This window comes from Anolis carolinensis, unplaced genomic scaffold, assembly GCF_035594765.1.
Source record: "Anolis carolinensis isolate JA03-04 unplaced genomic scaffold, rAnoCar3.1.pri scaffold_18, whole genome shotgun sequence".
NCBI classification, from domain to species: domain Eukaryota; kingdom Metazoa; phylum Chordata; class Lepidosauria; order Squamata; family Dactyloidae; genus Anolis; species Anolis carolinensis.
The window spans coordinates 5,292,669-5,318,840 of NW_026943828.1; the positions used below are offsets into that span (position 1 = coordinate 5,292,669).

Genomic DNA, 26,172 nt, shown 5'->3' on the forward strand with positions numbered 1-26,172 from the left:
GGACTATTTGGAGCGTCCAAACAGTCTTCAAAAGCAACCCCACGTAGAGTGAATCTATTCGGGATGTAACAAGACCACTGTGGCCAAGTCAGACTTCCCAAGGTACAGGCGAAACTGGCTGTGCAGAAGCTCCCCTAGCCACCACCGAGACCTGGCTCAACGGTGAATCTAGGATCACTCTCAAGCTGCGAACCTGCGCCTTCAGGGGGAGTGTAGCTGTAACCCTACGCCCTGTTTGGCCTCACGACTCACCAGGAGAACCTCGGTCTTGTCTGGATTCAATTTCAGTTTGTTCGCCCTCATCCAGTCTGAACCAAGCACCGGTTCAAGACCTGCATGGCCTTCTTAGTGACAGGTGAGAAGGAGTGACAGAGTTCAAAAAAATCAAATACTTATTGGACTGGCAGGTTTAATAACTCGCAATTCAGAAACCACTTAAATTGGATTCCATACATGTCCCCTGTTGGGAACAAGCAACTCTATGTCTCACAATAATAATGATGATGATGATGGATGACAATAATGTTGCGGTGATTCTGTCTTCCTGCGTCGGCATTTCATGTCAGACTGGTGATAGCAGTTTGCGGAAGCATGCCCATATCCCGTTAAAGATATTTCAGCCCCTTTTCATGTAGTGTGGCCCTGAACTCAAAAATACACACCAGTCAGTTGTGGCTTTACATAGAAAAGGAAATAGATCATTCACTTTAGTTCAACAATAATACGAAGCAAATCAGAGTAGCTGATCTCGCCACAGTAGAACAATAAACACTTTCTTCAGTGAGTCTTCTTTCTTCAGGGACAGGGAACAAAAATAGGACATGGTTCAGTTCCTGTATTCTTTGTTGAAAATAAGATGCCCTTGAGTTGAAGTTTAGATAAGCAGACTTTCTTGCGTTTACCTTCCGTTTCCAGCTTCCAAATGCCGCATATCAGCTCCCGGCAACAAAACAGCCACCTGCTGCTCTCAACTCCAAGGAGCTCCCAGCTCTAAACAGAGCCAAGCTAAGCAAGTGCAAAGCTGTGTTTTATGCAGGAAGCAGGTAACACACCCAAGCTTTACTGCTTTAATGCAATAGTTCAGATCCTTGCTATTACTTAGAAAAAGCTTTTAGTAAACTGTTAGTAGCGACATTTCTAGGCCTAACATTTAAGCCGGAACAGGGTCCTCCCCCCCCCCCCCCCTCTGGTCCCTCAGGATGGCTGGAACCCATTTACAGAATCCCCCTCATTGTCCCGGGCAGCAAAGGAATCTGGGAGTCGGAGTCCAAATGGTCCAGAACTCCAGAGCTGCCTGCGTTCCTTGACTGTTGGGCATCTCTCTGGATGGACTGGATGGGTCTTGTCTCGTTCCCCAAAGGTCTAGGATCATGGGAAGAGAGGCTTCTATTTTCCGGAAAGATTCTCTCCTTTGAAGGGGACACTCACTGCTCCTTTGATTGATGCCATGTGAGTTCTGATGAATCATGGGATTGGGAGGGACCCCAAGGCCCGTTCAGTCCAACCCACTTCTGTCATAGAGGAAGACACCATCAAACCCTTCCTGACAGATGGCCATCCAGCCAAAGACTGAGCGAAAGAGAGTGAGAGATGATTGAGAGAGACATATCTATCCATATATAATGTACTGTCCACTTGTAGGACCGAGTTAACAACAAAATCCCTGGACCAAATGCCACCAAATTTGGCCACAATACATCAACGCATCCAAGGTATGGCAACTATCCAAGATGGCGGCACGGTAACAGGGACTGTGATGAGCTCCGCCGACGAAGAAACCTAAACCAGCACGAATTCTCACCATACGGCCTCCCATTGCCCCCAACCGGCGGCTACCTGAAGGGTGAGGCTGTCGACCGTTTTGAGGATTTTGCATTACCGAGGTGGAACTGTAAGGCCTGCAGGAGCTGCTGAAAGGAGCTGCAGAAGACCAGGAAGGAGCCGCCCGGCCGCCATTTCGTCCTGTCGGTCCAAGCGGTAATCCTCCAGAGTCCAGAGGCCAGGTAGCTGCTGACGCTGGGGTACGAAGAGCTGGTGGTAGGAGGGCGACTCGCCTGATCTTGCCACCTCCTGACGGTAGCAGTGAGCATTAGGAGGCCGCGCCGAACCGGGCGGCCTCTCCCAGCTTTCTTCTCGGCCTGTGGAGGCTGCGCCGGACCGGGAGGCCTCTTCGAGCTCTCCCAGCTTTCTCCTCGGCCTTTGGAGGCCGCGCTGAACCGGGTGGCCTCCCTCAGCTTTCTCTTCAGCTTTTGAGGCCATGCCGAACCGGGCGGCCTCTCCCAGCTTTCCCCTCAACCTTGGAGGCCGCGCCAAACCGGGTGGTGTCTCCCAGCTGTCCCAGCTTTCTCCTTGGCCTTGGAGGCCATGCCTAACTGAGCGGCCTCCCCCAGCTTTCTCTTCGGCTTTTGAGGCCGCGCCGAACCAGGTGGCCTCTCCCAGCTTTCTCCTCAGCCTTGGAGACCGCGCCGAAACGGGTGGCCTCCTCCAGCTTTCTCCTCGGCCTTTGGAGGCCGCGCCGAACCGGGCATCCTCCCCCAGCCTTCTCCTCGGCCTTTGGAGACTGCGCCAAACCGGGCAGCCCCTCCCAGCTTTCTTCTCGGCCTTTGGAGGCTGCGCCGGACCGGGAGGCCTCTTCGAGCTCTCCCAGCTCTCTCCTCAGCCTTGGAGGCCGCGCCAAACCGGGCGGCCTCCCTCTGCTTTCCCCTCAGCCTTGGAGGCCGCGCCAAACCGGGCGGCCTCTCCCAGCTTTCCCTTCAGCCTTGGAGGCCGCACCAAACCGGGCAGCCTCCCTCTGCTTTCCCCTCAGCCTTGGAGGCCGCGCCAAACCGGGCAGCCTCCCTCTGCTTTCCCTTCAGCCTTGGAGGCCGCGCCAAACCAGGCGGCCTCCCTCTGCTTTCCCCTCAGCCTTGGAGGCCGCGCCAAACCGGGCGGCCTCCCCTAGCTTTCCTCTAGCTTTCTCCTTGGCCTTTGGAGGCCGCGCCAAACCGGGTGGCCTCTCTCAGCCTTCTTTTCGGCCTTTGGTCGCCGTGCCGAACCGGGTGGCCTCCCCAGCTTTTTCCTCGACCTCTGGAGGCCATGCCAAACCAGGCGCCCCCCCCCCCCCCCAGCTTTCTTCTCGGACTAGGAGGCCACACCAGAACGGGCACCCTCCCCGCCCACCCCAGCTGTCTCTTCGGCCTTGGAGGCTGCGCCGAACCTGGCGGCCTCCCCAGCTATCTCCTTGACCATAGGAGGCTGCGTCGAACCGGGCGGTCTTGTTGGCTGTCTTTGCTGGTAGAAGGCCACTGCCCAACCGGACGGCCTCCCCTGCTCGGCTCTTCTGTTGCCACCACCTCGCACCTCCCCGCCAGTTTGGATTCATCAGGGCTGAGCGGCGGAAAGATCTTTCAGGACTGAGAGGCTTTTCATCATTGTGAAGCAGCACCCTCCAGGATCCATCATTGTTGCTGCTTTTGAGAGGCTGCCTCACCGGACCGGGAGGCGGCCTCCATTGGGGTTACCATCTCGCCCGCCTCTGTGGGTCCGCTTTGAGGAATTTTAGCTGAACTGGGTGACATCCCTACTGGGGTCTGCAGCTGGCATTGACTATAGAGACTATTGGGTCTGCCTGCAGGGGGTTCCCATACTAAATCATTTGGCGCTGTTACCACCTTTTCTCCCTTTTTGGTTTTCTCCCTCCCCCTTTAAATTTTACGTTGTTTAAAGCAACTTATACTGTTTTTAACGATAATGGGCCATTAATATTTGTTGTTAGAATCAGCTGATAGATATTCTAAGTCAGGCGGGGCAGTTGATGGGACGAAAGTAAGCTGACAAGGGGCTGGGTCATTGCGTAATTCCCTAGGTAGAAATGGCAGACATATATGGGAATTATGAAATGTCCCAGCTATGCCATCTTATAGGAAGGTCTTTTAGCCTCGTTCTTTCACAACTAGTAACCTTGAATGAGAAAACAGATCACCTCCTTAAAGGGATCTCATTGCTGGTAAATAACTCCACTCGGCATGATGCCCCTGGGGCGGAAAATATTATTGGATATAACTCAACGGAGGTCAGCTGGCCCTCAGATTTGGTTGGGGAGGGAGAGACTGGGCAACATAAATGTAGTAAGGATGCAATATTAGACAATGGGGAAGTTGAGGGAAGAGGAGATCCTTTTGGTGAACAATATGGGCAGGGAAGGAATGAGAATAGGGATTCAGATTTGGGAGCGTCGAAGCAGATCATGAATACTCCGCTGGGGATGGATTTTCCTCCCTCATACGCAGGGTGCCATTATGACCATCTTCCTCAAGCGGAACAACTGGCACTTGAAATTAGAGACTCTCAATTGAATTGGGGCAGATGGACCTCGAAAAGAGCGATCTGGAGGTCCTTGGCCCAATTCTTTCAAGGAGCCTGATAGAAGTCAAGATTAAGACCATCACTTGGCTTTACAAGGACTTCCAATCTTACGATCACTCAACACGCCTCATTACCACTTTTGAGGATAAGTTGATGAACTATGGGCTCTCAGGTTTCAGTTGAACTCATGGGGTATCACCATCAGAAGAGTATTTGTGGACCCCTTGATCCGTCCTTTTATGGCCAACCTGTCTTCACATGTTCGAGCCCCCACTAGGTTAAATAGGATGCCTAATCCTTTGTATAGGTCCTCTTCCCCGGTAAATTCTTATTCAGTTATATCTGCCCAACCCCTCTCCATACCCTGCCCACAATCTTCCCTTCCTACCACTCTACTAAGCTGTTCTGGGAGATCTCCCCCCTCTGTTAGGCTCCATTTGTCCCCTTCTCTAGATACTAGCCTAGATGGAGATCCTTACAGCCTTTTGAATTTAGGGAGCTGACTAGGTCCTTTTAATAATGCTCCAATAGAGCTGGGGTCCTTGGGGGGTGGAGACCAGGTGGGGGGGGGGGGGTTTCCATCGAGGTCATGTGAGGGAGGGGGAAGCACGGTCAACGGATTCCCAGGGAGAAGCACAATAGGGTTCTTGCGACCCTGGAGAAGGATAAACCTGGATGAGCAAGCGGATCTGGCTTGCATCACCGAGACCTGGTTGGATGAGCTGGGCGGGGTAAGCCTCACCCAGCTTTGTCCTCCGGGTTTCGGGGTGCATCAGTAGGCCAGGCCTGGAGGGTGGGGAGGTGGGGTTGCGGTGGTCTTTCGGCAATCCATCGCCCTGGTCAGATGCCCCATCCTGCAATCCGCCGGGTTTGAGTGTCTCCACTTGAAGGTGGGTACCCGGGACAGTTTAGGGATTCTGCTGGTGTACCGTCCACCCCGTGACACAGCAGTCTCTCTGTCTGCGCTAGCAGAGGTGGTCTCTAGTGTGGTGTTGGGTTCCCAGCGCCTGTTGGTGCTGGGTGACTTTAACATCCATGCTGAGGCCACCTTGACAGGTGCAGCGCAAGAATTCATGGCCATGACGACCATGGGACTGTCCCAAGTAATATCGGGTCCCACTCATCAAGCTGGGCATACACTCGACCTGGTTTTTGTTGCGGGCGACAGTTTGGTCGGGGTGGAAGAGCAAATTATTCTTCCATTGTCATGGTTCGATCATCATCTGATCAGTTTAAGACTCACCATGTCCTCAAACCTCCGCAGGGGTGGGGGACCCATTAAGATGGTCCGCCCCAGGAGGCTTATGGATCCTGATGGATTCCTGAGGTCTCTTGGTGTTCTGTCTGTCATGGAGGCTGACGATCCTGTCGATGCCTTGGTCGATCGCTACAATAGCGAGATGTCCAGGGCAATAGACATGATCGCCCCTGAACATCCCCTCTTGTTGCGTGGAGTTGCCCCAGCCCCCTGGTTTACTGGGGAGTTGGCGGAGATGAAGAGCATGAGGAGATTAGAGTGCTGCTGGTGGACAACTCGTGATGCAGCTGACAGAGCATGGGCTAGAGCCGCCATTAGGGCCTACTCTGTGGCATTGCGGGCAGCCAGGAAGGCTTCTCGACTGCCCGCATCGCATCTGCAATAAATAGATCTTCAGAGCTGTTTCGGGTTGTTGGGGAGCTCCTCCATCCCCCTCAGGCTGGGGGGGCACCTGACAACTCGGCAACTCGGTGTAGCGAGTTCGCTCACCATTTTGCAGACAAAGTCGCTCAGATTCATTCCGACTTAGATGCCGGCTTTGGTGCAATGCCAGGGGAGGTAACCGAGGCATCTGTCTGTTCAAGCTTGTGGGATTCATTTCAGCTTGTGCAGCCTGATGACGTGGACAAGATCCTTGGAGCGGTGAGGGCGACCACCTGTGCCCTTGACCCTTGCCCATTCTGGCTCTTAAAACAGGCCAGTGGTGGGTTAGTAGATTGGTTTGTGAGGATAATTAACGCCTCTCTTGAGCAGGGAAAATTTCCATCTTGCCTAAAACAAGCTATAGTGAGGCCAGTCTTGAAGAAGGCCTTCTTGGATTCAACCAACCTAAGCAATTACAGACCAGTCTCTAACCTTCCTTTTTTGGGCAAGGTCTTGGAGCAGGTGGTCACTTCTCAGCTCCAGGGATTCTTGGAAGATACTGATTTTCTGGACCACTCTGGCTTCAGACCTGGTTACAGTACCGAGACGGCTTTGGTCGCCTTGGTGGATGACCTCCACAGAGAACTGGACAGGGGGGGTGTGACCCTGCTGGTTCTCTTGGATATCTCAGCGGCTTTCGATACCATCGACCATGGTATCCTTCTGGGACGGCTCTCCGGGATGGGTCCTGGGGGTACTGCTCTGCAGTGGCTTCAGTCCTTCCTGGAGGGTTGCTCTCTGTTGGTGAAGCTGGGGGACTCCTGCTCAGACCCCTGGCCATTGACCTGTGGGGTCCCGCAAGGTTCTATTTTGTCCCCCATGCTCTTTAACATCTACATGAAACCGTTGGGTGAGATCATCTCCAGGGTCGCAACAACCGTTGGGTGAGGGGCCGACCGAGGGCAAGATGAGTGGATAGCATCCTTGAAGGAACTGACTCCACCTTGAAGGAGGTGCGTGTGGCCTCGGCCGACAGGGAGCTCTGGCCTGAGCTGGTCCAGGAGGTCACCAAGAGTCGGAAGGGACCAAATGAAGAAACAACAACAAAATAGTATAATAATAGAATAGAAAAATAAAGAATATAAGAATATAGAATAATCATATAATAATAGAATTTAATAATATAAACATATTAACAGAATAATAATAATAATAATACAAGTGTTAAGAAACAAAAGGGTTCCTGTTGTTTTGATGGAATCAGAAACAAACACACTAGCAGAACAATTACCTACATAGACACACAACTGAACTAACAAACAGACAGGGATACGTGCCTAAAAGCCTCATTCTATCTGTTAATTTTTATCTCTCATTATTCTACTCACTTTAGATAATATAATATAACAACACTTCTATTTCTGATAACACTCTTCCAATTGATACCTATTACAACTGACATTTGCCCATGTTGTTGTTGTCAGTTTGTTCGTTGTGGCTAATTTGCAGATCTTCATATGCCATTGTTTTTGCTTTGGAATAAAACATTCCTTCCATCCCTGTCAATTCTTACTTGAGTATCTCGCAGTAACTACCCATGCTTTCATTCTAATTGATCATCCAACATTCTCAGCATATAAAACTCTAGTTTCATGTAACCTTGTTTACTTCCAGAATGGAACATATTTTAGTTCAATCTTTCTACAATACACCACATGTGATGAAATGTCCCAACTTTGAGCTTGAATTTCCAAAATGTGCAATAGTTGCTTTTCTACTTGTTAGAATGACACTCTGGAGTCAATTAACACCATTCTCTCCAGGGTGAATTCTATGTCTATGTATAACCTTATTCCATGAAAAGCTCTGTCCACATTTCATGCATTTCTACGGTTTCTCCCCAGTGTGAATCCTTTGATGGGAACATAGACTTGAACTACAAATAAAGCTCTGTCCACACTCCAGGCATTTATAGGGTTTCTCCCCAGTGTGAGTCCTTTGATGTCTACGTAGGCCTGAACTATGAGTGAAGCTCTGTCCACACTCCAAGCATTTATAGGGTTTCTCCCCAGTGTGAGTCCTTTGATGTGAATGTAAAGTTCCACTCTGAGCAAAGCTCTGTCCACACTCCAGGCATTTATAGGGTTTCTCCCCAGTGTGAGTCCTTTGATGTGAACGTAGGCCTGAACTATGAGTGAAGCTCTGTCCACACTCCAAGCATTTATATTGTTTCTCCCCAGTGTGAGTCCTTTGATGTGAACGTAGGCCTGAACTATGAGTGAAGCTCTGTCCACACTCCAAGCATTTATATTGTTTCTCCCCAGTGTGAATCCTTTGATGGGAACGTAGGCCTGAACTATGAGTGAAGCTCTGTCCACACTCCAGGCATGTATAGGGTTTCTCCCCAGTGTGAATCCTTTGATGTCTACGTAAGCCTGAACGATGAGTGAAGCTCTGTTCACACTCCAGGCATTTAAAGGGTTTCTCCCCAGTGTGAGTCCTTTGATGTGAATGTAAAGTTCCACTCTGAGCAAAGCTCTGTCCACACTCCAGGCATTTATAGGGTTTCTCCCCAGTGTGAATCCTTTGATGTCTACGTAAGCCTGAACGATGAGTGAAGCTCTGTCCACACTGCAGGCAGTTATAGGGTTTCTCCCCAGTGTGAGTCCTTTGATGTGTACGTAGGCCTAAATTCTGAGTGAAGCTCTGTCCACACTCCACGCATTTATAGGGTTTCTCCCCAGTGTGAGTCCTTTGATGTGAATGCAGACTTCCATTATGAGCAAAGCTCTGTCCACACTCCAGGCATTTAAAGGGTTTCTCCCCAGTGTGAGTCCTTTGATGTGAATGTAGACCTGAACTCTGAGTGAAGCTCTGTTCACACTCCAGGCATTTAAAGGGTTTCTCCCCAGTGTGAGTCCTTTGATGTCTACGTAGACCTGAACTACAAGTGAAGCTCTGTTCACACTCTAGGCATTTATAGGGTTTCTCCCTAGTGTGAGTCCTGTGATGTCTATGTAGACCTGAACTCTGAGTGAAGCTCTGTTCACACTCCAGGCATATATAGGGTTTCTCCCCAGTGTGAGTCCTTTGATGTGAACGTAGGCCTGAACTATGAGTGAAGCTCTGTTCACACTCCAGGCATTTATAGGGTTTCTCACCAGTGTGAGTTCTTTGATGTGTTTGTAAGCTTCCCTTCAGAGTAAAACTCTGTCCACACTCAAGGCATTTATAGGGTTTCTCCCCAATGTGAATCCTGTGATGTTTACGTAGATATGAACTATGAGTGAAGCTCTGTCCACACTCCAGGCATTTATAGGGTTTCTCCCCAGTGTGAGTCCTTTGATGTACACGGAGACTTGAACTATGAATGAAGCTCTGTCCACACTCACAGCACTTATAGGGTTTCTCCCCAGTGTGAGTCCTTTGATGTGTTTGTAAGCTTCCCTTCTGAGTAAAGCTCTGTCCACACTCCAGGCATGTAAAGGGTTTCTCCCCAGTGTGAGTCCTTTGATGTGTTTGTAGAGTTGAACTATAACTAAAGCTCTTTCCACATTCAATACATTTATATGCTTTCTTCTCCATGTCAGCAGTGTTATGTACATTTAATTCTAATATTGATACTTGATTCTTGTTTTCCCCTTTCTGATTACTCACAGTAGTGGGTTCAAATTACAGGAAAGTAGATTCCATCTGAACATTAAGAAGAACTTCCTGACTGTAAGAGCTGTTCAGCAGTGGAACTCTCTGCCTCAAAAAGTAGTGGAGGCTCCTTTGGAATCCTTTAAACAGAGGCTAGATGCTCATCTGTCAGGTGTACTTTGCGCTTTTCCTGCACGGCAGAGGCCTGGACTGGGTGCCTCATGCAGTCTCTTCCGACTCTATGGTTCTACTCTATAATCCAAAGTGAATGTAGGAATTCTGCAGGATCAGCCCCTTGAGAGGAATCCTTTTTCCTAGAGGACTGGTTTCCTTACTGCACTTTGGTTTCCAAATGCCTTAATATCGACTAGAAGCTGGTTCGTTTCCCATCACGGCAGGGGTGGCTCCAGAGAACTCTCACGTCCTGGTCAAGAAAGAAGAAGCAAAAGGTTAGACATGAAGCCGCATTCCTCTGGCTCAAGGTAAACAAAGCAAAAAGGGATAGAAGAAAGGAAAGGTGGAAGGGAGGAAACACAGAAGGACAGGATAAGAGAAGGAAGGAATCACGAAAGGAAGGGACTGAACCCTTTTCCCGTATTGGAGGGCCACACCCATTTCATTGGGTCAGACCCAAACGTGGTTAAAGGAACAGAAGGCAGGCAGGCAGGCAGAACTCCTCCCAACATTCAAGGGTGTAACGTATTCTGGATCATGGGTTTCCATGAATTACCAGCATTGTGCTAAATGCTCAAAGGAACAAGGATTTCTTTATTGGTTGTGTCGTTATCTTTCATGCCACAGGGACTCCCAACTCTGCTTCCTCAGCATCTCAAAGGGTCACTCCGGCCACATTTCCCAAATGAATCTTCCAAACTCACAAGGACCTGCATTTCCAACTGGCTAATTTCAAAACCAAATTGAATTTTGTTGGGATCTTCACAAAATGAGTCCATGCTGAACTACGTTCCATCCAGGCCATGCATTCCCTCCGTAGAGCCCATGATGAGATGCAAAGACAGGCACCGCTCCAGCCACAAAGCCTCCTTCCTGCCAACTCCTTTCCCCTTTGCCCACTTCCCCCTTTCCTTCTTTTTCCTCCATCCAGGGGAAGACTTTCAGCAACAGAAGAAGAACTAGCTAGGCTCAAGGAAATCTTAAGAAAACTGGAAGCCACGGAGAGAAAATGTCTTCCCTGGATGCCTTTTGGAAGAAGCCTTCAAGGGGTCTCCAGATGACCTAAAATGTTACCCTTTGATTCTGTAAGGCTGAAAACAAAAACGACCGGGAGAAGAACTGGCATCAGAGGGATCTTCCAAAAGAAATAGCCTGGTATTCTATCTCCCCAAACTCTGGCACCCTCACATGGTTAAGACAGATATGGAAGGAAGGTTTCTAGTGGTAATGATAGAACTACAAACAAATACCCTATATACTCAAGTATAAGCCGGCTTTTTCAGCACGTTTTTAATGCTGAATAGCCCCCCTTAGCTTACACTCGGGTGAGGGAGGGAAGGAGGGAGGTGGGTGTTGCTGAGGGGCAGCGTCACCATTTGCAGTCCTTGTGATTGAATGAAAGCGGGCGCCTCCCTGAAGTTACAAGGCCGCACTTGAGGGAGGGCGAAGAGGTCCTCATGCTTCACCACCAGCAGATGCGCTGAGGGAAAAGTGCCCGGCTCCCTCCTCGCCAGCCTCCTATTTGCCGCCCGGCCGCTCACCTGAGCCAGGAGAAGGAGGCGCCGTCCCTTCAGGGAGATGGTGGGATACAAAAATAAAGTTGTTGTTGTTGTTATTATTATTATTAGACAATGTGGCACAATATGGTGTTGTGTTTTACAGGGACTAACAGGTGAAGGTGATATCGCTCAACTGCTGAGGCCTTGGCTCCTTCTATAAACAGAAAATAATTACCAATCAGATTCTTAAATCTAAAGGTGACACAATTTTTCTAAAGGAAACACATCAATCGAAAGAAGAATGAAATAAACTGAAATTAAAAGGAACCTCAAACGATGAAAAGACTTATGAATCCTCCAAAGTGAGAGGGAGTGGCATTCTGTGGATATATAAATAAAACTAAATGGTACAAACCACAAAAAGAAGGAGGGTTAGGTCTCCCAGATATTAAATTATCATGCCAACCAAATAAGGTAAGTAGTCAAAGGATTAGCGAAGCAAGAAAAACTGGAAGGGCCAGAAGAGTGGTTCTCAACCTGGAGTCCCTCCCCAGGTGTGTTTGGCCTACAATTCCCAGAAATCCCAGCCAGTTCAGTTTACCAGCTGTTAGGATTTCTGGGACTGGAAGGCCAAAAACATCTGGGGAGGGACCCCAGGTTGAGAACCACTGAAGAGGACAAAAATCAGAATGGAAACCAGAGTATATTTTGATAGAAAATAAGGAAAAGAATTTGAATAATGAATGGAGTAACCCCCTTATATAAATATAAACATTCTATCTAAACGTTATTGGCCATGCCATACTGCTGCACTGGACCTGCCTGGCACCTTATGGCTGGCCACCCCAACGCTGAACCCTTGACCCGCTGGTGGAGTATTTTGTCATTAGCTCCTAAGCCTGTGGTTAATTGATTGATTTGCCTGTTTATTGTATTTATGCTCATTATTGTATCATGTTTTGTTGTTGTAAACTGCCCGGAGTCCCTTGAGGAGATAGATAGGGTTTTATTATTGTTATTATTATTTATTTGTACCATCTCCCCAAAGGGGAGCGGCTCACAAAAGTACACAATTGTGCAGAACACACAGTAAGATAAAGGTCAAGGTTTCCCCTGACATGAAGTCCAGCCGTGTCCGACTCTGGGGGTTGGGGCTCATCTCCATTTCTAAAACAAAGAGCCGGCATTGTCCGCAGGCACCTCCTAGGTCATGTGGCCAGCATGACTGCACGGAGCGCTGTTACCTTCCTGCAGAAGCAGTACCTATTGATCTACTCACATTTGTATGTTTTTCAAATTGCTAGATTGGCAGAAGCTGGGGCTAATAGTGGGAGCTCGCTCTGTTCCCCGGATTCGAACCTGCAAATCTTTTGGTCAGCAAATTCCGAAGCTCAGCGGTTTAACGGTTGCGCAACTGGGGGGAAACCTTTACATTTACCTAAATAAATAAATAATAAGGGAGGAGGAAAGAAGGGAAGGAAGAAGGAAGGAAGAAGGAAGTGATTGGGAATTGGAAAATATAGATATTGACACCTATATATTGTTTGTACATAACAACAACAATAATAACAACTTTATTCTTATCTCTCTCCCCGAGGGGACTTGGGGCGTCTTACATGGAGACCAAGCTCAGCGTAAGCAAGGCCTCCAGGTCATTTTGATGAGCGTCCTCAGGTCTTTTATCATGCCATGTTTTATTTTTAATGTGATTTTATTATGTTTTATCGATGTGTTTTATTACAATGTATGTACCACTTGGGCTTGGCCCGATGAAAGCTGCCCCAAGTCCCTTCGGGGAGATGGAGGCGGGGTATCAAAATAAAGTTGTTGTTATTATTATTATTATTATTAGGCGAGCCCCCCTCCCTCCCTCTCCCCACAGACCTCTCTCTCTCTCTCTCTCTCTCTCTCCTTCCTCTTCCCTCCGCCGCCTTCCTTCCCGCCTCACAGACACAGACCAGGCCTCAGGCCAGGCCAGGCGCCGCCATCTTCTCCTTCGTCCTCCTCCTTCCCCGGAGCCCGCCCCCGCCCCTCCCATTGGCTGAGCCCGGGACGCCCCGCCCACCGGAGGCCCCCCATTGGCTGCCTGCCGCTCCCCCTCCTTTGATGGACGGGCGGCAGGGCGGGGCTCCTGAGCAGAGTTGCCCGACGTCACACCCTTGAAGTCCTGACGGAGTTTCTGGGGGAGAACCGGGCATGATGGGAGTTGTAGTTCATCCCATTCCTTATGCCTTTTGGACAATAATAAAAACACTTACTTGGTCAAATAACCTGGGCAACGCCAAGTTGTTATAATAATAATAATAATAATAATAATAATAATAATAATAATAATAATAATACTTTTACGAAATGTTATTATATAATATTATTATCAAATATAGGAGCCTCCGATGGCCAAGGGGATAAAAGCCTCGTGACTTGAAGGCTGGGCTGCTGACCTGAAGGCTGCCAGGTTCGAATCCCACCCGGGGAGAGCGCGGGTGAGCTCCCTCTGTCAGCTCCAGCTCCATGCGGGGACAGGAGAGACGCCTCCCACAAGGACGGTAAAAACATCAAGACATCCGGGCAACGTCCCCTGGGCAACGTCCTTGCAGACGGCCCATTCTCTCACTCCAGAAGCAATTCCGGTTGCTCCTGACACGGGGGGAAAAAAATCAAAAAATATTACATTATAATATTATTTGATAATATAATAATAATAATATAACAGTATAATAAAATAATAAATAAACTGATAATAATATATAATAACACAATAACATAATAATCATAATGCTGCCCTATATTATAGAATAACCTCACAGTGACCGTCTATGGGAAAGCCTTCCTTCGTGAGGTCCCAGCCAAGCCCCCTTCCCTTCCACAGATTTACCTCATTTCACAATATAATATATTTCAATTTTATAACAGAACTATTATGTCTGATTCTGGGGGTTGGGGCTCATCTCCATTTCTAAGCCAAACAGCCAGCGTTGTCCGTAGACACCTCCAAGGTCATGTGGCCACTGGCATGACTGCATGGAGGGCCGTTACCTGAAGTGGTACCTATTGATCTACTCACATTGGCATGTTTTTGAACTGCTAGGTTGGCAGAAGCTGGAGCTGATGGTGGGTGCTCACTCCACTCCCCGGATTTGAACCTGTGACCTTTCGGTCTGCAAGTTCAGCAGCTCAGCGCTTTAACACACTTCGCCACCAGGGCTCTTAGGTCATTATAATATATTACAATTATTATACTATCACATGATTATTGCTACATTATAATAATATTGATGTCAGATCGGATAGGATAAGATCATTATAATATTACAATATAATACAATATCATAATTATCCTTTGGGCTTCAAGCAAATCTACCCTTTGCCAAAATATACGATCCTGTGCTTTGACCAAAGTCAAATTACAATTATGATATAATATAATAATAATTATGATATATTTTCATATATTATTGTATTCTTTTTCTGATGTTATATTATTATGATTATTATATATTATTCCAATGGCTTTCCCGTCCTGCCCCTCCTCTGGTCCTGTCCATCAAGGGAACCCTCCCTCCCTCCCCCTCCCTCCCTGGATGGCTGTTCCGTGCCTGCAGGGGGCGCCATGGAGACCCTTGTGATGCGCTGCAGTATCTCCCTCTGAAGGCCGTTCCCTTTGGAAGCTCACTTTCCTGTTTACAACAGGAAGGAAGGCAGGCAGTCGGTGTCTCTCTCTCCTGGTTCTTGCTCCTTGCCCTTTGCTTTTTCAGCCTGTTGCTGTGTCGCCTGGTTTGGTCCACATCCCGGTGAGTCTTCTTCGCTCCTCGTGTGGGGAGGAGGGGAGGAGCAGAGGGACCTAGGCGGGGGGAGGGTGTCCCTCTTGGTTCTCTTGGACCCCTCAGGGGCCTTATTTATTTCGTGTCAAAAGAATTGCATAATAAATAAATTTAAAAGAGATAAAATAAAGGAAATCACGAGCAGCTAAATAGTTTTAGATCAAAAGCGGGCAACAGCGACCGCATTGTCTGTAGCTTTAAACAACAACTACTCCGTGCATGAGGCAGGGCATTGTGGGCAAGCATACATATGCGGAGTTGTTTGTTCTGCTCCACAGTCACACAAGGGGGAGGATTCCTACAGGGAGTGCCACCTTGCCAGGTTGTCTTTTGATCTGCCCACTCCTCCACCGTTAAGCTTATAACAACTAGAGGCCTCCTCCATCTCAGAGCCTCCTCCACTGCTCAGCTTATAACAACTAGAGGCCTCCTCCATCTCAGAGCCTCCTCCACGGCTCAGCTTATAACATCTAGTGGCCTCCTCCATCTCAGAGCCTCCTCCACTGCTCAGCTTATAACATCTAGTGGCCTCCTCCATCTCAGAGCCTCCTCCACGGCTCAGCTTATAACATCTAGTGGCCTCCTCCATCTCAGAGCCTCCTCCACTGCTCAGCTTATAACATCTAGTGGCCTCCTCCATCTCAGAGCCTCCTCCACTGCTCAGCTTATAACATCTAGTGGCCTCCTCCATCTCAGAGCCTCCTCCACTGCTCAGCTTATAACATCTAGTGGCCTCCTCCATCTCAGAGCCTCCTCCACGGCTCAGCTTATAACATCTAGTGGCCTCCTCCATCTCAGGGCCTCCTCCACTGCTCAGCTTATAACATCTAGTGGCCTCCTCCATCTCAGAGCCTCCTCCACTGCTCAGCTTATAACATCTAGTGGCCTCCTCCATCTCAGAGCCTCCTCCACGGCTCAGCTTATAACATCTAGTGGCCTCCTCCATCTCAGGGCCTCCTCCACTGCTCAGCTTATAACATCTAGTGGCCTCCTCCATCTCAGAGCCTCCTCCACTGCTCAGCTTATAACATCTAGTGGCCTCCTCCATCTCAGAGCCTCCTCCACGGCTCAGCTTATAACATCTAGTGGCCTCCTCCATCTCAGAGCCTTTTCCACTGCTCAGTTTATAACATCTAGTGGCCTCTTCCATCTCAGAGCCTCCTCCACTGCTCAGCTTATAACATCTAGTGGCCTCCTCCATCTCAGAGCCTCCTCCACTGCTCAGCTTATAACATCTAGTGACCTCTTCCATCTCAGGGCCTCCTCCACTGCTCAGCTTATGACATCTAGTGGCCTCCTCCATCTCAGAGCCTCCTCCACTGCTCAGCTTATAACATCTAGAGGCCTCCTCCATCTCAGAGCCTCCTTCACTGCTCAGCTTATAACATCTGGAGGCCTCCTCCATCTCAGAGCCTCCTCCACTGCTCAGCTTATAACATTTAGTGGCCTCCTCCATCTCAGAGCCTCCTCCACTGCTCAGCTTATAACATTTAGTGGCCTCCTCCATCTCAGAGCCTCCTCCACTGCTCAGCTTATAACATCTAGAGGCCTCCTCCATCTCAGAGCCTCCTCCACTGCTCAGCTTATAACATTTAGTGGCCTCCTCCATCTCAGAGCCTCCTCCACTGCTCAGCTTATAACATCTAGTGGCCTCCTCCATCTCAGAGCCTCCTCCACTGCTCAGCTTATAACATCTAGTGGCCTCCTCCATCTCAGAGCCTCCTCCACTGCTCAGCTTATAACATCTAGAGGCCCTCTCCATCTCAGAGCCTCCTCCACTGCTCAGCTTATAACATCTAGTGGCCTCCTCCATCTCAGAGCCTCCTCCACAGCTCAGCTTATAACATCTAGAGGCCTCCTCCATCTCAGAGCCTCCTCCACTGCTCAGCTTATAACATTTAGTGGCCTCCTCCATCTCAGAGCCTCCTCCACTGCTCAGCTTATAACATCTAGTGGCCTCCTCCATCTCAGAGCCTCCTCCACTGCTCAGCTTATAACATCTAGTGGCCTCCTCCATCTCAGAGCCTCCTCCACTGCTCAGCTTATAACATCTAGTGGCCTCCTCCATCTCAGAGCCTCCTCCACGGCTCAGCTTATAACATCTAGTGGCCTCCTCCATCTCAGAGCCTCCTCCACGGCTCAGCTTATAACATCTAGTGGCCTCCTCCATCTCAGAGCCTCCTCCACTGCTCAGCTTATAACATCTAGTGGCCTCCTCCATCTCAGAGCCTCCTCCACTGCTCAGCTTATAACATCTAGTGGCCTCCTCCATCTCAGAGCCTCCTCCACGGCTCAGCTTATAACATCTAGTGGCCTCCTCCATCTCAGGGCCTCCTCCACTGCTGTGATGACTCATGGGCCTTGTAGTCCTGCTCATGACATTGTGATGCCTGATGAAGAAGAAAACTTGGGTTTTTTACCTTCCCAGTCAGAACTGGAATCTTCTCAGCAAGATCTTTCCCAGGCAGATCTGGGAACCTTGCACCTGCAAGAAAGTTGTGCCCCAGAAGTATGTCAAACAAACCCTGAGCCTACATCTCCTGTGTTCTCTCGCCATGAATTTTGTAAACAACAGAGAGGTTTGGAAGCAGCCTCGCGCAGGAGTGCTAGAATAACAGCTAAGAATTTAGCCAATTAAGCCTGCTTTTCGTGAGAATCTTTAAGGAGTCAAACATCTGGCCTCAGAGTTTAGCTTTCGTTTCTGGTTCCCAGAGAACTGCTTCGGCGGGAAAGTTAGACTCTGTTTTACCCGCGAAGTAACTTTGCGGAGTCAATTCGTCAGCCTCCGGAGCGAGTTGTGTCTGGACAGCGCGCTCCGTTTCAAGCCTCGTTCCTGCTCAAGCCTTGTCCTTGTTTCCAGCCTTCGCTCCTGTTTCCCAGCCTTTGTTTACCTACGGACCTTGCCTTGTTTCCCAGGACTAAACCTTGCCTTGTTTCACGGATTTTACCAAGTTATTCCACGGACCTTGTTCTTGTTCCTTGCTACCTTGTTCCACGATTCAAGCCTTGTTTCAAGTATCAAGTTATTTCCTAGCCTTGCTCAAGTTCATGGACTAAAGGACCTTGCCATCTCCCCTCACTTTGCCTGGCAAAGTGAGTGTTTCGGTTATTGGATTACAACTTTGGACCTTAATATTTCATATTGGACATTGCTTTTTTGGACTAATTTTGACCTTTCCTGAAAGGTCTAATTCTGGACTATTTTCTACACTTGTTTTTATTAACTTTATATATTCCTTCAATAAAGATATTAGATAGATTCTGGCCTCTGTGTATGGTTATTGGTGCCTTGCAGCCTGGGTCCTGACAGTTTGACTCCGCCACCCTAAGCACCAATTAACCTCGGCCAGTATGTCTACCGGAGCTGGACCTGGACCGGGCGGCCAGCCGATTACCTACACCATCGACAAGGATGAGGTGGACCGAATCCGTGATAAGCTCAATGCACAGGATGGGGAAATAAAGGGTTTGAAGGAACGCGGAATCCGTCTTCCGGCCATGGCGTTGCCAACCAAGTTTACTGGAGAAGCTTCTAAGGTTCATGTTTTCCGTCGCCAATGTCAAGCTTATCTAGAGGCCCGTGCTGCCGAGTTTCCCCAAGAAGACATCAAAGTGGCGTGGGTCTACAGTCTTCTAGACGGGCCAGCGGCCAACTGGGCGACGGCACTGTTCGACCAAGCCTCTCCACACCTAAGATCAGCGCAACGCTTCTTGGACCACCTTAAGGAGACTTGGGGAATCGAGGACAATTTGGAGGCAGCCGGTCACAAACTCCGCCGCCTCTTCCAAGGAGACAGACCCATGTCTCAGTACATAGCCGAGTTCCGAGTGCTGGCCCACAACACCGGCTGGAATGATGTAGCCCTCAGAGGACAATTCCGGGAGGGTCTCAACATCGAAATGCTGGAGGAAATCTCCAAGGTGGATCCTCCCCAGACCCTCGAAGCACTCATTGATCAATGTTTACGGGCTGAAGTCATGATTGCCAACAGGAAACAGTGGGTTCGAGGCCAGAGCGGTAGAGCTGGGGCAAAACCCCCCGCTCCCGCCAGCGTTCAGCCACGTCCAGTGTGGAGACCCCCACCACCAACCCCATACCCCAGGGGAAGCGAGGAGGTACCGATGCAGTTGGGCAATGTGCGTCCCAGATTAGATGCCGCCGAGAAGGCCCGTCGTCAACGCTTAAACCTCTGTTGGTACTGCGGGAACGGGGGCCACTTCGCCAGAGAGTGCCCAGCCAAAGGGAAGCCCGCCGCCCGTCTTGCGGCGGCGTCCTCCACGGAGACGAAGGCGTCTGAGGCGGCTGGCACACAGCCGGCGGGGGAAGCCAACGACCGGGCGTAGAGAGGCTCGCCAACCCGGTCAAAAAACCCATTCAAGAGCCGCCAACCGGGGTCCTGTTCCTTCTAGTGGTCACCTTATGGTCAGCAAAAAAGGGACCCGTCATGATCCACGCCATGATAGACTCCGGAGCCACCAACAATTTCATTGATAGAGAGTATGCCGACTCTCTGGGATTACAATATCATGACTTCAAGAATGCCCGTGTGGTGCAAGCCATAGACGGCCGCCCCCTCAAGACGGGCCCCGTAAGCCAGTGGTCGGAACCCACCAGGATGTGGATAAGAGAACATATGGAAGAGATTTCCTTCTTTGTTACTGAGGTTCCCCATTTCCCTGTGATTTTGGGGATTCCATGGCTGACACTTCACGACCCAAGCATCTCCTGGTCCAACAGGGAGCTGCAGTTCGCTTCAAAGTACTGCCAAAACCATTGCCTCGTAGCCAAGGTCTGCCATACCACAGACACCGAGCCCATTATCACCTTGCCAAAGAAGTACTCCGAGTATTGGGATGTATTCAATGAAAAAGAAGCCGAGAGACTACCCCCACATAGACCTTATGACTGTGCCATTGACTTGGTGGAGGGGGCCCCGATCCCGCGAGGGCATCTCTACTCCCTGACTGAACCGGAGCAAGAAGCTCTCAGGGAGTTCATAGAGACAAACCTTCGCAAGGGATTCATCAGACCCTCTCAATCCCCAGCCGCCTCCCCGGTGATGTTTGTGAAAAAGAAGTCAGGAGACTTACGCTTGGTGGTGGACTATAGAGCATTGAACAATATCACAAAGCGAAACAGCTATCCCCTGCCTTTAATCTCGGACCTTCTAGACCGACTCCGAGGAGCCAAGGTCTACACCAAGCTGGATCTTCGGGGGGCTTATAATCTAGTTCGCATCAGAGAAGGGGACGAGTGGAAGACCGCCTTCCAGACTAAATTCGGATTATTTGAGTCCCGAGTTATGAATTATGGATTATGCGGAGCTCCCGCAACGTTCCAGCATTTTGTCAATGACATCTTTCAGGATTATCTAGATCGGTTCTTGATAATCTACCTCGACGATTTTTTGGTGTTTTCTAGATCACAATCAGAGCATGAGAACCACGTCAAAATGGTGTTACAACGATTGCGGGATCATGGGCTCTATGCCAAGCTGGAAAAATGCGCTTTTGATCTACAAGAGGTAGATTTCCTGGGGTACCGCATCTCGCCTCTAGGGCTCTCCATGGACCCGGCAAAGGTTTCAGCAGTATTGGAATGGCGGGCGCCAACCAACAAGAAAGAGGTGCAGCGTTTCTTGGGGTTCGCGAACTACTACCGCAAGTTCATTCCAGATTTTGCCCGCTGGTCTGACCCAATCACCAGCTGCATCCGTGGGAAACAGCCCTTCCGCTGGACAGATCAAGCAGAGAAAGGGTTCCAGCAACTAAAGAAATTATTCACGTCCCAGCCAATTCTTCAGCACCCAGATCCTGAAACCCTTTTTGTTGTGCAAGCAGACGCCTCTGATGTGGCAATTGGGGCTGTACTCCTACAACCGGTGGGAGATCACCTTCATCCTTGTGCCTTTTATTCCCGTCAACTAACAGCACCAGAGAGAAATTACACCATCTGGGAAAAGGAACTATTGGCCATAAAGGCAGCCTTTGAAACTTGGAGACATTGGCTAGAAGGGGCCAAATTTCCCATTGAAGTCCATACTGATCATCGGAATCTAGAGCATCTAAGAACCGCCCGCAAACTAAATCAGAGGCAACAACGTTGGGCTTTATTCTTTGAACGTTTTAACTTCCAGATTCATTATGTAACCCCAGCTCAAACCAAGCAAGCAGACGCCCTGTCACGTAAACCGGAATACGCTGCAGGACGCAAGGAGACCTTTGAATCCCAACTATTACAACCCGAGAACTTTGCCACGCTCACAGTGGGGAACACCAAATCCACTCTCATTGATTCAACTTCTCCTACTCTTGGACCCCTCTGTGCTCAAGAAATCAGGGCTAGTCAGCAAGCAGATGCCTGGGCGCAAGACCAACTCCGTCAAGGATTGCAATTTCCCTTCTCACTTAAGGATGGACTGCTTTGCTATAGAAATCATGTTTATATCCCACCAGGGCAGGGCAGGGAAAAAGCACTTCGTCTGTGTCATGACTGCAAGCCAGCAGGGCATTTCGGACTATTTAAAACCATGCATTTGATCCTAAGAGATTTCTGGTGGCCCAAGATCCGCAAGGATGTGGAAAAATATGTCAACACCTGCCCAGTATGCCAGCGCTCCAAGACAAGACGGGAGAAGCCCTCAGGGCTTCTGCATCCCCTTCCTACTCCATCTCGCCCATGGGAAATAATCTCTGCGGATTTTATCACTGACCTACCACCTTCCTGTGGATTCACCACGATCCTAGTGGTGGTGGACCTTTTCACCAAGTTAGCCCATTTCATTCCCTGTGAAGGCCTTCCCACGGCCAAAGAGACGGCAGATCTATTCCTCCAACATGTTTTCAGATTACATGGATTGCCCAAGAGTCTGGTCACAGACCGTGGATCTCAATTCACCTCTCGTTTCTGGAAGGCACTACAAAAACTATTGGGTATAGACTCTCGTTTATCTTCAGCTCATCATCCTCAAACAGATGGGCAAACGGAGCGCACCAATGCCACTTTGGAACAGTACCTTCGCTGTTATGTAAACTACCAACAGGATAATTGGGCTTCCCTGTTACCACTGTCGGAGTTTGCCTACAACAATGGAGTTCAAGCTTCTACAAAAGAAACGCCGTTCTTTGCAAACTACGGCTTCCATCCACGTTTCTTTCCCCCTGTCATTGAAACTTCAGAAGTCCCCGCAGCAGAGGATTGGCTGCAGGAACTCACAGCGGTGCAACAACTTTTGCTCCAACAACTAGACCAAGCCAAGGAGGACTATAAACGTCACGCGGACAAACATCGCCAACCGGGCCCCGAAATCAAGGTAGGAGATCGGGTTTTTCTGTCCACTCGCTTTTTGCCCTCCCATCGCCCTTGCCGGAAGTTAGATGCCCGTTTCATTGGCCCCCATCCTGTGGTGGCGCAATTAAACCCCGTGACTTTCAAACTCCAACTTCCGCGTTCAATGCGCATTCACCCAGTGTTTCACCGCTCCCTGCTCCTTCCGGCGGATGATGTGCGTCCTGATACAGACCAACCGGCCCCCCCTCCTGTTTTGATGAATGGGGAGGAGGAGTTCGAGGTTGAGGACATTTTGGATTCTCGCTTTCACCGCCGCCGCCTGCAATATCTCATTGACTGGGTGGGTTTTGGCCCTGAGGAACGCTCTTGGGAAGACGCCTCCACAGTCCATGCTTCTGATCTGACCCGTCGCTTTCATCAGACCTATCCCGCCAAGCCACGACCTCGCGCCTTGGGGAGAGAGTCCCAGTTTGGGAGGGGGCTTGAGGAGGGGGATAGTGTGATGACTCATGGGCCTTGTAGTCCTGCTCATGACATTGTGATGCCTGATGAAGAAGAAAACTTGGGTTTTTTACCTTCCCAGTCAGAACTGGAATCTTCTCAGCAAGATCTTTCCCAGGCAGATCTGGGAACCTTGCACCTGCAAGAAAGTTGTGCCCCAGAAGTATGTCAAACAAACCCTGAGCCTACATCTCCTGTGTTCTCTCGCCATGAATTTTGTAAACAACAGAGAGGTTTGGAAGCAGCCTCGCGCAGGAGTGCTAGAATAACAGCTAAGAATTTAGCCAATTAAGCCTGCTTTTCGTGAGAATCTTTAAGGAGTCAAACATCTGGCCTCAGAGTTTAGCTTTCGTTTCTGGTTCCCAGAGAACTGCTTCGGCGGGAAAGTTAGACTCTATATAGGTGTTTTACCCGCGAAGTAACTTTGCGGAGTCAATTCGTCAGCCTCCGGAGCGAGTTGTGTCTGGACAGCGCGCTCCGTTTCAAGCCTCGTTCCTGCTCAAGCCTTGTCCTTGTTTCCAGCCTTCGCTCCTGTTTCCCAGCCTTTGTTTACCTACGGACCTTGCCTTGTTTCCCAGGACTAAACCTTGCCTTGTTTCACGGATTTTACCAAGTTATTCCACGGACCTTGTTCTTGTTCCTTGCTACCTTGTTCCACGATTCAAGCCTTGTTTCAAGTATCAAGTTATTTCCTAGCCTTGCTCAAGTTCATGGACTAAAGGACCTTGCCATCTCCCCTCACTTTGCCTGGCAAAGTGAGTGTTTCGGTTATTGGATTACAACTTTGGACCTTAATATTTCATATTGGACATTGCTTTTTTGGACTAATTTTGACCTTTCCTGAAAGGTCTAATTCTGGACTATTTTCTACACTTGTTTTTATTAACTTTATATATTCCTTCAATAAAGATATTAGATAGATTCTGGCCTCTGTGTATGGTTATTGGTGCCTTGCAGCCTGGGTCCTGACAACTGCTCAGCTTATAACATCTAGTGGCCTCCTCCATCTCAGAGCCTCCTCCACTGCTCAGCTTATAACATCTAGTGGCCTCCTCCATCTCAGAGCCTCCTCCACTGCTCAGCTTATAACATCTAGTGGCCTCCTCCATCTCAGAGCCTCCTCCACGGCTCAGCTTATAACATCTAGTGGCCTCCTCCATCTCAGAGCCTTTTCCACTGCTCAGTTTATAACATCTAGTGGCCTCTTCCATCTCAGAGCCTCCTCCACTGCTCAGCTTATAACATCTAGTGGCCTCCTCCATCGCAGAGCCTCCTCCACTGCTCAGCTTATAACATCTAGTGACCTCTTCCATCTCAGGGCCTCCTCCACTGCTCAGCTTATAACATCTAGTGGCCTCCTCCATCTCAGAGCCTCCTCCACTGCTCAGCTTATAACATCTAGAGGCCTCCTCCATCTCAGAGCCTCCTTCACTGCTCAGCTTATAACATCTGGAGGCCTCCTCCATCTCAGAGCCTCCTCCACTGCTCAGCTTATAACATTTAGTGGCCTCCTCCATCTCAGAGCCTCCTCCACAGCTCAGCTTATAACATCTAGAGGCCTCCTCCATCTCAGAGCCTCCTCCACTGCTCAGCTTATAACATTTAGTGGCCTCCTCCATCTCAGAGCCTCCTCCACTGCTCAGCTTATAACATCTAGTGGCCTCCTCCATCTCAGAGCCTCCTCCACTGCTCAGCTTATAACATCTAGTGGCCTCCTCCATCTCAGAGCCTCCTCCACTGCTCAGCTTATAACATCTAGTGGCCTCCTCCATCTCAGAGCCTCCTCCACGGCTCAGCTTATAACATCTAGTGGCCTCCTCCATCTCAGGGCCTCCTCCACTGCTCAGCTTATAACATCTAGTGGCCTCCTCCATCTCAGAGCCTCCTCCACTGCTCAGCTTATAACATCTAGTGGCCTCCTCCATCTCAGAGCCTCCTCCACTGCTCAGCTTATAACATCTAGTGGCCTCCTCCATCTCAGAGCCTCCTCCACGGCTCAGCTTATAACATCTAGTGGCCTCCTCCATCTCAGAGCCTTTTCCACTGCTCAGTTTATAACATCTAGTGGCCTCTTCCATCTCAGAGCCTCCTCCACTGCTCAGCTTATAACATCTAGTGGCCTCCTCCATCTCAGAGCCTCCTCCACTGCTCAGCTTATAACATCTAGTGACCTCTTCCATCTCAGGGCCTCCTCCACTGCTCAGCTTATAACATCTAGTGGCCTCCTCCATCTCAGAGCCTCCTCCACTGCTCAGCTTATAACATCTAGAGGCCTCCTCCATCTCAGAGCCTCCTCCACTGCTCAGCTTATAACATCTAGTGGCCTCCTCCATCTCAGAGCCTCCTCCACTGCTCAGCTTATAACATTTAGTGGCCTCCTCCATCTCAGAGCCTACTCCACCGCTAAGCTTATAACATCTAGAGGCCTCCTCCATCTCAGAGCCTCCTCCACCGCTAAGCTTATAACATCTAGAGGCCTCCTCCATCTCAGAGCTTCCTCCACCGCTCAGCTTATAACATCTAGAGGCCTCCTCCATCTCAGAGCTTCCTCCACTGCTCAGCTTATAACATCTAGAGGCCTCCTCCATCTCAGAGCTTCCTCCACTGCTCAGCTTATAACATCTAGAGGCCTCCTCCATCTCAGAGCCTCCTCCACTGCTCAGCTTATAACATCTAGTGGCCTCCTCCATCTCAGAGCCTCCTCCACCGCTCAGCTTATAACATCTAGAGGCCTCCTCCATCTCAGAGCTTCCTCCACTGCTCAGCTTATAACATCTAGAGGCCTCCTCCATCTCAGAGCTTCCTCCACTGCTCAGCTTATAACATCTAGAGGCCTCCTCCATCTCAGAGCTTCCTCCACTGCTCAGCTTATAACATCTAAAGGCCTCCTCCATCTCAGAGCTTCCTCCACTGCTCAGCTTATAACATCTAGAGGCCTCCTCCATCTCAGAGCTTCCTCCACTGCTCAGCTTATAACATCTAGTGGCCTCCTCCATCTCAGAGCCTCCTCCACTGCTCAGCTTATAACATCTAGTGGCCTCCTCCATCTCAGAGCCTCCTCCACCGCTCAGCTTATAACATCTAGAGGCCTCCTCCATCTCAGAGCTTCCTCCACTGCTCAGCTTATAACATCTAGAGGCCTCCTCCATCTCAGAGCCTCCTCCACTGCTCAGCTTATAACATCTAGAGGCCTCCTCCATCTCAGAGCTTCCTCCACTGCTCAGCTTATAACATCTAAAGGCCTCCTCCATCTCAGAGCTTCCTCCACTGCTCAGCTTA

General features: G+C 49.5%; 3 protein-coding genes across 6 annotated transcripts in view; 1 reads left to right on the forward strand and 2 right to left on the reverse strand.

Annotated features, from left to right (window-relative positions):
• The window catches only part of LOC134294681 (loricrin-like), a 676,447-nt gene that overhangs the window by 59,635 nt on the left and 590,640 nt on the right, over positions 1-26,172 (forward strand). The window lies entirely within an intron of this gene.
• Positions 1-26,172, reverse strand: part of LOC134294692 (zinc finger protein 782-like) — a 121,174-nt gene that overhangs the window by 31,865 nt on the left and 63,137 nt on the right. The window lies entirely within an intron of this gene.
• The window catches only part of LOC134294645 (zinc finger protein 658B-like), an 81,979-nt gene continuing 62,927 nt past the window's right edge, over positions 7,121-26,172 (reverse strand). For 2 of the 3 annotated variants that reach the window (XM_062966235.1, XM_062966234.1), the window contains exon 2: positions 7,121-10,031. In XM_062966235.1, coding sequence (XP_062822305.1) covers positions 7,853-9,550 — 1,698 coding nt within the window. In that variant the 5' untranslated portion in view covers positions 9,551-10,031 and the 3' untranslated portion in view covers positions 7,121-7,852. Of the gene's footprint in view, positions 10,032-12,559; positions 13,297-26,172 lie in introns of those variants that run through there. The other variant, XM_062966233.1, reaches the window with a different exon arrangement.